Source organism: Mandrillus leucophaeus, unplaced genomic scaffold (assembly GCF_000951045.1).
Source record: "Mandrillus leucophaeus isolate KB7577 unplaced genomic scaffold, Mleu.le_1.0 Scaffold225, whole genome shotgun sequence".
In the NCBI taxonomy this organism is placed as follows: Eukaryota; Metazoa; Chordata; class Mammalia; order Primates; family Cercopithecidae; genus Mandrillus; species Mandrillus leucophaeus.
Genome location: NW_012102310.1, coordinates 1,629,435 through 1,640,937, shown reverse-complemented (window position 1 = coordinate 1,640,937; position 11,503 = coordinate 1,629,435). Strand labels below are relative to the sequence as shown.

The 11,503-nt window shown below is 37.0% G+C and overlaps 2 protein-coding genes across 4 annotated transcripts in view; one reads left to right on the top strand and one right to left on the bottom strand.

Moving 5' to 3' along the window:
- The window catches only part of CSRP2 (cysteine and glycine-rich protein 2), a 24,758-nt gene extending 22,238 nt beyond the window's left edge, over positions 1 to 2,520 (top strand). For all 3 annotated transcript variants that reach the window (XM_011981390.1, XM_011981389.1, XM_011981388.1), the window contains 3 exons: positions 803 to 932; positions 1,577 to 1,670; positions 2,207 to 2,520. In XM_011981390.1, the coding sequence (XP_011836780.1) occupies positions 803 to 932; positions 1,577 to 1,670; positions 2,207 to 2,283 (301 nt within the window). In that variant the 3' untranslated portion in view covers positions 2,284 to 2,520. The remainder of the gene's footprint in view (positions 1 to 802; positions 933 to 1,576; positions 1,671 to 2,206) is intronic.
- Positions 2,521 to 7,145: 4,625 nt separating this feature from the next.
- Positions 7,146 to 11,503, bottom strand: part of ZDHHC17 (zinc finger, DHHC-type containing 17) — a 95,000-nt gene continuing 90,642 nt past the window's right edge. The window contains exons 16-17 of the mRNA XM_011981386.1: positions 11,372 to 11,466; positions 7,146 to 10,009 (exon numbers count right to left, since the gene is read on the bottom strand). Of these exons, the coding sequence (XP_011836776.1) occupies positions 9,871 to 10,009; positions 11,372 to 11,466 (234 nt within the window). The 3' untranslated portion in view covers positions 7,146 to 9,870. The remainder of the gene's footprint in view (positions 10,010 to 11,371; positions 11,467 to 11,503) is intronic.

Here is an 11,503-nt window from a genome sequence, read left to right as displayed (position 1 = left end):
CTCCAGCCTGGGCGACAGAGCGTGACTCCATCTCAAAAAAAAAAAAAAAAAAAAAAAAGTCTTCTCAAAGCCCAAGGGTGTTCTGCACCTACTAGGTACACCTTACTGCATGGAAACAGTTCCTACTGATAGCAAGAAATATGGTTCACTCAGTGATCTGTAAATAGTGACAGAACTACCACCCTTATCAGAGAACAATGAAAGATAAACAAATGGCATAGTAATAATAAAAATTTCCAAAATATTTTTCCAAGAAGAAAGTTGGCTGTTCACACTTTCCTTTATTCAATATATACTGGGAGACTAAGTAATCTATAAAACATGCTTAACTTTCTTAGTTATAGACCAAAGTCAACTTACCTATTTGTGGAATTTTTAAACTGCTTAACAGTGATTTTTCCAACTCATGTGAAGTAAAAAGTTAGCTATGATTCCAGTCATATTCTGGAGTAAAAATATATGCTCTGGTAAGTTTTAATAAACCATAACATAACAGCTTAGTTGAGAGGCCAACACTGAGGATTAAATGAATTCTGTTTAGACTGAGAGGGACAGATCTTTTAAGTCTGGGTCCCTGTCTGGTTTTTGTAATAATAAATGAGCCCATAGATAGGTTCAAGCAGTAACTCTGGCTGGCACCTGAGTCATTTCTTCTTCATTTCCTCCCCTGTCCTGGGCTGCGAAGGCCTCCAGCTTTGAGGCAATAGAGCAGTTAAGTCCCAGAGTTCCATTGTTCCTGCCTTGTGTACTTAAAAGGGCCCTGTGGAAACTCTTGCCTACTTTCTTTCCCTCTTTCCACAAGTGTTCAGCCTCACAGGCCTACAACAAATCCAAACACTTCTAAATTTGCTCAGAAATATGGAGGTGCTGAGAAGTGTTCCAGATGCGGGGATTCTGTATATGCTGCCGAGAAGATAATTGGAGCTGGAAAGGTAAAGTGCTATTTCGAATTAATAACAGCAAATGAATCCTCTCTGCTCCCTTTCTTCCCCTAACCCTTCCACATTTCTTGCTTGGGTGATGTCTTATAAATCAGTGTCCTATATGAAACTTTTCTTTAAATGCACTTCCATCAGAATTACTAACTTTTTTGAAGTGATTCCCTTACTTGACAAGTCACTTTTATGTTTGAAAGAAGTTGTTTTCATAGGGGGCACTCCTGAAGGTTAAACTTTAAAAGGCCAGACTCTAAGGGAATCTCCAGGTTATTCAATATAGTGAAAAAAAGCAGGAGTCCGAGTCAGGACACCTGATGCGAATTCAGTGTATGAATTTGGAAAAGTTACCAGCTAACCTCTTTGAGCTGCGCTGTTCTTGGCCAGATAGAAGATGGTCTGTTTAAAGGAGCAGACTGGGCTTGTGCTTAGGACTGAGGCTGCTCTTAGGGAAACAGCCTTTCTGTGGGTGATCAGGAGTGCAGATACTGAGGTCTGGTTTCAGTCTTCTCACTGGAGCTGAACCACAGAAGTCAGGAGCTTGCTTTGGGGTGATCATGCTGAGCCACTTCTTGCCACACATCTAATTGAACTGTAGGAAACAGACCTCTCAAACATGCTGACACATTCATCTCTTCCAGCCCTGGCACAAAAACTGTTTCCGATGTGCAAAGTGTGGGAAGAGTCTTGAATCAACAACTCTGACTGAAAAAGAAGGTGAAATCTATTGTAAAGGTAAAATTAATTTCAGTTACTGCTATCCATATGAATATCCCACACTGGTTCTTATTTAATGAAATGTCACTGGTATTAAAAAAAAAAAAAAAGAGAGAGAGAAAGGGGTACCACTATTTGAAAATAAAATATCCCAAGATGCTTATAGATGACAGAGAACCACAGATAATCTTAAGTTCCTGATCATCTAAAACTCCCCCTAGATAAAAACACTACAAATAGCCATCTTTTGCCTTCATCTCTTGAGCAAAGCGTTAAGTATATGGAAGAAAATAGACAAATACATACCTTACCTGGCCTGACTCATGCTTGCAACTTAGCAAGACCACGCTGAACACTATGGAGCCAGAATATGCGGACTTGTCTTTATAGCTTTAATATATTTAGTACATGACCTATTTAACATCGTAAATAAGTTGAGCCCTTTTACACAGCAGTTTGTTTTATTTATGGGAGTTTATTGAGTGGGTCTTCAGCAGTGTTAGCAAAGCTTAATGGACTTGCACTAACTATCCTTCCTCCCTTTTCCTTTGTAGGATGCTATGCAAAGAACTTTGGGCCCAAGGGATTTGGCTATGGCCAAGGAGCAGGGGCTCTTGTTCATGCCCAGTAAGGTGTAAACCCTGAACTAAACATCACACACTGAGAATCTCTTCATAACCTAGGCACAGATAATCTTTAACACTAAACTACTGTGAAATTCTACCAGCATTAAGTACTGTATATTGCCCTGTACTTGGATAGGCTGGCTAACTTGTAGGAAGAGAGCACTGTATCGTATCCTTTTGCTTTATTCACCAGCATTTTGGGGGAACATTTCTTTTACATTTTAAATAAAACTTCAGCTTGATTTGGGTGTTCATTGTCTTTTAATTAATCTTTTGGAGGAGAGGCTCTGATTTCAGTTAGTGGAAAATCATTTGGGTCCCTACCTTTGTTACCCCATTACCCAGTTGACTCATTAATGTTTGCATTACAACTGTTGAAAAGGATCTCTCTCTCAAGCAGGCAAGTGCGCCTTAAGAGTAAAGGTTGCTAGGCAACAGGCATCGCCATTTCAGCTCCTCAAAGCTGGTGTTCAGCAGTGCAGCATCTCCTCCTTTTCCTCCCCACTGTACTCTTAAGTTCTTTTGATTAATCTATACCTAAAATTCAGTACAACCTACGGGCAACTATAGAATCTGAGACTTAGTATGATCCTTTTTAAAGACTTTCCACTGTGATCTAATAGATGGTGACCTACTAAATCCTGGAAACGGGGGTGTTGCACACATTTTGATTCTGTATAAGTAGCAAGGAATGTTGCATTGTCTGGGCACATTCAGCTGGCTTCGGTAGAAGAGGAGCATTAGACTTTATGAGGTATGGTTTCATTATTCCCCCAGAAAGTTTAGTTCTTTACTAGAGATTCAATCCAACTCCCTCACCCCCAGGAGCAGGGTGTGTAATAGGTGTAATGTGTATCTGTGCTGTTAGTGTGTTGGTAAAATTGAACCAGCTGTGAACACATCTTAATCTTTTCCGAGGTTCATTTTAACATACTACACTGTGTGAGTCTCGCTCTTTAGCCCAGGTTGGAGTGCAGTGGTGTGATCTCAGCTCACTGCAACCTCCACTTCCTGGGTTCCAGCGATTCTTGTGCCTCAGTCTCCTGAGCAGCAGGAACTACAGGCATGCCACTACACCCAGCTAATTTTTATTTTTTTAGTAGAGATGGGGTTTCATCATGTCGTCCAGGCTGGTCTTGAACTCTTGGCCTCAAGTGATCTGCCCACCTCAGCTTCCCAAAGTGCTGGGATTACGGGCATGCACGGCCAATACTGCTTTTTTGAAAAGCTAAGGGGGATGTGGTATGTATGACATAAAAAAAAAAAAAAGCAGAAACAAAGTGGGAGGAAGTTGGTGGACGGTGTACTGGGTGCTTATTTCACATCATAGCCTTGAGCAACTTCAGGTGTTTTATGAGGCATACCAGCTCCATCACAGTGGGGCAGGAGAGGTAGTTAAGCAGGATGGGAAATAGTTAATTGGCAATAAAAGAGGCTGAAGAAGAGGAGTTACTAACTTCTGATTCTGTATGTGGTAGAACATGTCCACAAATTATTTGACGTTCCCATCAAATGACAGTCTAATTGCCCTTTCTTTGAATAAAGGCCCACCTTAGTGACTCATTCTTAGTATTTTGGATAAGGCTAGGTTAGAAAAGACAATACAGCTTTTGCCTGCCTCTTCCTCTTAGGATGCTTACTCTTGGAATTCAGCCATGTTCTTGAGGAAGCCCTGACTACATGAGGAAACCACATGTAGGCATATTACTGCCATAGCTTCAGCTGAGATCTCATTCAACAGTCATGTCAACCACCAGGCATGTGAGTGAAGCAGCCTTCAGATTATTTTAGTCTCTGTTAAGCCCTGACCAAATTGCAGATCTACAAACAAAAATGTTTTAGATCACCAAATTTTGGGGTAGTTTGTTAGCATTCCTACCATGTTTCCCAAACTCTACTGGAGTTGCTAGTAGATATTCAAGAGGAAAAACAATGTAAATGAAGTTTCCAGGTGACTGGTAATTTGAGATTTCTGTCTGGTAAAATAAGATATCCATTCATATTTTAAATCATTCTTGATTAAATTGGGAGCCATGGCAAAATAGCTACTCCACTGTGAGATTAGTTTCCAGTGGTTCCAGGAGTGGAAAAAGGAATTTGGCTTTGGGCCAGACTGTTTTGGGAGGAATCACTTGGTCATTTGGATGTCAGTAGCCCCAAAGTAATCCGAATGCAATGTTAAAGTGCTGCATGTCACAAAATACATATTTTAAAAACTACCCCTTATGTTGGTTTGGTATATTTAAGGAGGACTGCTGGCAACTCTAGTGCCAAAAAAGTCTTGTCGATCAAGTAAGTTTAGGGAGTGTTACAGAAATGAGACAGATCTGTAGGCTGACACTGCACACTAGCTACTGAAGGCCTTGAGAGCCTATGGTTGAAGTCTTTTAATTTGAAGAGAGCCTTACACTGAATTAGTTGTCCATGGAACCATTAACATCTTGGGAAATGTTCTGAACCTGTGGGTTTCCAAACAGTTTGATCTCAGGACTCCTTAATATTCTTAAATTATTGAGAACTCCAAAGAGCTTTTGCTATGACAGCAGTTGTCTCTATCAATATTTTGTATTAGAAATTAAAAATTTTTTAATTTTAATTCAGACTTCCACTTAAAGCCAAAATGTAATAACAGGGACCAGATTTATCTTCTCACTGTAAACAAGACAAATTACATGAAAAAATGTTCAAGACACTGCACATTATAGGCAACAAAGGCCATTCATGGGGGCAAAAAAAATGAGATCAGTCCTAGCAACTACCAAAGCTTACTGCTTTGAGTTTCCAGGCTGAAGTACAAGGAAGAAGAACACAGGTGGAGCTAGAAGCCACCCTAAGTTAAGACAGAGCTGAGTCCAGGGAGACCCAGGTGGCTAGAGTTTGCAGGACTGGAGAGGATTAGATAGAGCAAACTTTAGGATTATACAGAACACCACCCCACCGTGCAAGTCTTCAGCTGAATTCTGATAGAACATGCATGTTAGGTGACTACCTAAGGCCAGGGAAAGAGCCATCCAAAAGGTGTGGAGCAAACATTGTCTGGTGCTCATATGGAATGGGAATAGTGCCTGTTCCACTAACAAGACTGGGAAACATAACTCCCTGGGGTTTTGGATAGAGTACAGAGAAGGCTCTTACCTCAGTAAGAGCAGTGCTTTGGTCTTGCCTAACATCTTAAAAGCAAGACCTCAAAGGATCAGATTTTCCAAGTAACTTAACTGTATCCTGAATAAAGCTCAAGAGTTTATAGAAACACAAAAATATCAGGCACCCAATTCATAGTGTTTGGCATCCAAACAAAAATTATCAGGCATGCAAGAATGAGGGCAAAAAATATCAAAACCAACTCAGAACTGACAAATGTAAACATTAGCAGGTAAGGATATGAAAAGTTATTAGACCTACATGTTTTCAAAAAGTTAAGACACTGAAGGTATTTTAAAAGGTCCAAATCAAACATTGTAGGTGAAAACAAAATGTGAGATGAAAATAAACTGAATGATATTGACTACACATTGCAAAAAACAAAACAAAACAAAACAAAACCAGTAACTTAAAGACAGAAACTATCTAAAAAGAACACTGAGAAAAAGAATATTAAAAGCCAACGGAGGATCCATCAGTGAGTTGGAAGACAATCTCAAGTGGCCTAACATATATGAAATTAAGAGTTTCCTGAAAGGAGGGGAGGAAAAATAATTGAAGAAAGAGTAACTGAAAAATTTCCAAATTTTGATGAAAACTGTAAACCTACAGATCCAAGCAGCAGCAACAATGAGACTTTCTGATGCTTTGAATGGATACAGTCTAAAAACATTGCCATCTATCAAAAATATTTGTCAGTCCTAGTAAATGAGTAACAGTTTTAGCAAAATTGATCCGAGTAAAACATTCGTATCCAATTCAAAGGCAAAAGAGTTTTCTAAGAGGCATGTCTGGTTTCCTTGAGTTTCTGACTTAGCTGACACAGACCAAGGAACATTCTGAATGCTCAATCTACTTGGAATTATAGCTTTTTCTATTTTGTCACATAAATATATTTAATAGAAAACTCTGATAAGCACTTTACTTTCTGACAAGATGTTAAGATTTTCTGTCCTGGTATATACCACTTGTTTCCAATTATGTCTAAAAACTCCTAGACTCAGACATCCATATCAGGTATGATCTATCAATCTAGCAAAGACTAGGAGAGAAAAAGTAGACAATGAGGAGGAAAACACTTGAGTGGAATGAAAACTAGTGGCTTGCTTTACTTTATACAGTTGTTCAAGATATTGTTCCTTGAACTCCAGACAGCTCGTGGGGCATTTTTTTCAATCTCATAAAATTATGGATATATTAGTCCAACTTGAAAATATTCCTGTTTAATACCACTGGGTTCTCAAACCATTAACAACCACTGGAACAACAGGAAATGGTTCCTTAATAATTTTTGCGTTTTAAAGTCCCAAATAGAGAAGTTCTCTCTGCCACGCATACCTTCTCAAGTAACTGAGATCGTTTGGTTCGTTTCATTCTGCAATATTTTTCTTTATATAGTGCATTTTGCAGTATTTTCTTTAGTATATTTAGACGTTTTTAAAACTTGGAGATTCATACAGTCCCTGAGGATCCTAATTAACTCCATGGAATTCAAAATTCTTAAAAAAATTATTCTTTATTTAAAAAAAAATACACACACACATGCATACACACAGGATTGGAATTTTTTTTAGACTACTAACACTATCTTTTACGTTTCCAAGTTCTTATGCCACTTGACTCCTAGTTAACCAGGATATTAATGTATAATCTTTTCATATCATAGGTACCACTATCACATTTCATCAATTTCCTGAAGCAAATTGAGTGAAATCATAAACAAGCACACACTTAAGAGTCAGTATTTATTCTGATTAATATTTTACAAAATTTTGACATTTAATTTATGTAAGGAGGGCTAATTTATTAAACACTTTACAGGTTTTTCTTTCCACAGAATAACACGGTAAGTAGCAAAATAATACTTGGCACAGTTATAAATAAAGAAAATATAAAATAAAAACATCCATAGCTTAAGTACAGTGATGCTGTTTTATGCCCATTAATATCAAATAAATTCCTGGAAACAATAAAAATATGAATGAAAAAAACTCCAAAGAAGTAATTCATGTTCAGTGCTGAGAATTAAGTTGCTATTTGCTAAAAGTATCCAATTAAATTGATAAGAACTATTCCCAAAGGTTCACCATCATACACAACTTTAGAACTGGGTTTATAGTTGGTTCCACACACAGGACCTACAAAATAATTAAAGAGATGGTATACTGCTTCACAGCTGGCTCCTGACCATCTGACCATTTGAGTTATAGATTTCACAGGTACTACAAGATGGTTACTACAAAAGTATTCACATTGCTAGTATTTTCCATGTAATTACACATCTAGAGGGGTTTTTTTTTTTTGGTCTGTTTAACTGAATGACATCTCTTTTGCACTGAAAAGAATATTGTACCACAAACAAAGAAGATGGTAACAACATTCTTAGCCAAACTCTGAAAAAACCACCATAGTCTTTAACTGTTGATAAAAATGTATTCGATAAAAATGCAACTGAGTCTTCATGTGAAGTGGCTCAAAATACAAAAAATTAAAACAAATTCTAGCATTTTATAAATAACTTTGAATTTAAAAATTATCTAAAATTTCCCCCAATTAGTAGTCAAAACTAGCTGACATTTGTAAAGTTAACCAATTTTTACATTCTATGACAAAATGGCACAATGCTATTGCCACCCCACACCCATCTCTTCCCTTTTCAAAAATAAAGTACATATGCCATTTTCTAATATTAAAACACATACACTAAGGGTAATCTTTTTTTGATGTGTGACTTATGGTTAAATAAGCTACTATATAAAAATGGTACTTGGAAATACTGAACATCAACTATATACATTTCACTGCTCCTCTTACTAAGGCAAGGGGCGGGTATACCACTAGATTGCTTTAATACCTGGAATCTGCATTTTACAGGGAAGACTAGTTTTACCAAGCATCAGACATGCAGTGAACTTGCAGGGTATAATGCCTATTAACAGCAATTTTGAACATCACTAGAAGCTCATTAGTTATCTCCCTTTTCTTTTTGGTTGGATAAAATGAAATGAGCAGCTTTAAAAACACTAACACATACAGACACAAAGAGAAAACTATTTGATAAATTATTTATATACAGATACACATTCTTTACACTGGTCTAGGATCTGTTCTTAGTCTGACCACCATTCCCCCACCCTCTCCCACCCCACTCCCTCTCACAGATTTCCCACAGGTTGCTCGAACCACAGTTTGCTACAGCACTTAAGATGACTAAACCAAATCTCACCCTGTAAACAATATTTATGGAAGCAGTGACTAGTAGTCCACCATGAGGGTATGAAAATGCTGTGACAAAAACTGATCAGTGCATCACATTTAACAAAAAGAAAATCTTTTCTAAAACTGTTTCAGAACTTACTCAATATTGGGTAAGTGAAATACTCTTGGGGATGAAATTCTACTTTCTGATAGGTCATTTTATTAAAACCAGAATATACCATCAGCTTTTCTTTTATTCACATGTGCTATGTACACAGATCATGCTCCATCTTTAGTTAAATGCCATTATTTTGTCTACAATTATTTTGTAGCTGAGGTTTTAAAAAGAAGTATATCCATGTATCACTATTACTGAGAATTTTGCATTATTCTGCCTTTTCTTGAAAATACCACGTTAACTGTTAAAAATGGAACTGTTTTTGAACATCAAATTAAATTCTAATTTATGCTCCACTGGATAGTATCTGCTAGTATACATTCTATGTGGTGTATCATGCACTTAGTAGGGCTTTTAAATTTGAACAAAATAACATGACTTACTATACTCATGCAAGTGTTTCATTATCAAACCGTAAAACCTCAGAGCAAGGTTACTACAAATTATTTCACTGAACTAGAAATATATCAGCATTTGCAACAGCTGATAGGAACAAAACATTGTTAGCACATTTTATTGTGAACATTATTTTCTCCTGCCTTTGAAGACAACATCACAGTAGATCCCAATCACATGATATTCATCACAGTATTTATGTGTACATTCTAAAATGTACATAATACTAGTCAATCAACTTAAAACAATGCTCCTGGAATTAGATGCAATACTCCTACTAGACTGCATCATAACATTTAGCCAAATAACATAAATTTAGTTTTAGTTAAAACTGAACATTTCTGATCAGTACACCACGTCTGTCAACAGAGTAAGTTTACCTTTTTTGTGAAAAATACTGTGAGAACAAAACCCAAAAGTTGAGTATGTTGTGAATTTCCACATTAAGAACCATTAAAATTATTTTTATCATCTTTACTCTTCCCAGAAATGGCAGTGTGTTCTGTCCATGTTTACTTTTGTTAATAAAAGTGTTGAAAAAAAGACTGTAAAATTCACCGTTAGCCCTACACATAGCATGCTCTTGTTCAAAGGATGTGGATTCGAGTGTGAGAGAGACACGGACAGACACAATTTTCAGGCACCACTCAGCAATATGCTTCATAGGATAAAGATGTTGCTACACCAGCTGGTACCCAGATCCCGATATTTGGTCATATTCTATTGTATACTGCCTGGTCCAGTCCACGATAACAGGACGAAAGAGGCCACAGCATCGAAATTCAAAGAAGTCTATAATATTCCTTACACATCCGTGGCTAAAAATGGCACCCCAAAAAGAAAACACAGCAGTCAGTACAAATGATTTAATACATGAATTCAATATAATTTTCGTGTTAAATAGATTTTTTTCTAAACTTAAAAACTCAGGTTACTTGCAAGAAGGAACCAATTTATAACTATAAAATATATATGCCTTCATGTTTCTCCACTGCTCTGCCAACGATTTTTTCTTTTGCTAATTTAAAGACACAATTATATTTTAAACTTATTCAAATGTGCATATATTTCCTGTGTTACATGCATTTTTATTTTTATTTTTATTTTTAGAGATGAGGTCTTACTATGTTGCCCAGCCTGGCCTCGAACTCTGGGCTCAAGCAATCCTCTCACCTCAGCCTCCCAAGGAGCTGGGACTACAGGCATGCCCTAACATGCCTGGCTCCAAATGCAATTTTTGATAAAAACCTTTAAGTAGTGGCTCTTTGGCAGGAGACAAACTACTTCTAAAACAGAAATAAAAAAAAAAAAGACAAAATAACTATAAATAGCATGAATTTGGCAGTGAACTTAAGGATAACAACTTAAAAAAGAAATGCCAAGGATAAGTTCACGAAATGTTAGTACTCCAGTACCACCTTTAGAAAAGCAGTCAGTTTTGGCTGGGTGTGCACCGGTGGCTCATGTTGGTAATCCCAGCACTTTGGGAAGCTGAGGCAGGTGGATCACGAGGTCAGTAGTTCAGGACCAACCTGGCCAAGATGATGAAACCTCATCTCTACTAAAAACACAAAAACTAGCTGGGCATGGTGCACTCCTGTAATCCCAGCTACTCGGGAGGCTGAGGCAGAGAACTGCTTAAACCTAGGAGGTGGAGGTTGCAGTGAGCCGAGATCGCGCTACTGCATTCCAGCCTGGGTGACAGAGCAAGACTCTGTCTAAAAAAAAAAAAAAGAAAAGCAGACAGTTTTATGCCTTATATAATTTTTGTACCTATGGGAGAATTCTCAAAACTACCCAACTAACTCTGTTTTTATTTAAAGGTCTGCTTGCTTTCCAGAAGTATGCCATAATCAACAGCACCACAAAAGCTAAAGAGTTGGTAATAACTTCAGTAAAACTCAAAGTTTTAAACATTTCATATACTTAGGACCCTACTATTTCTAAGCACCAGACTGAATACAAATTTAAAATTAAAAAGAAAAAAAATATATAAGGAGATATCACAACTTTATTATATATAGTTAATGTGATGAATTCTGTTTTGGTGTTATGGTGAACTGCTGCTATTTCTACAAAAATCTTAAAAAGGCTTAAAAGCTATTTTCCATATCACTAAGAGTCTGGTAAGAAAATGTTTATGACCAGGGAAAATATTAAATTTATAAATATGTACGTACTTGAATGGGCTTTCAATAGACGTTGTTGTGACTTTAAAGTGCTTATATCTTCTGGCATTCATTCTTTCATTTGTAGTAATACCCAAACATGATATCTAAGAGGAAAGAAAAAGCAAACCATTATTCATTCTT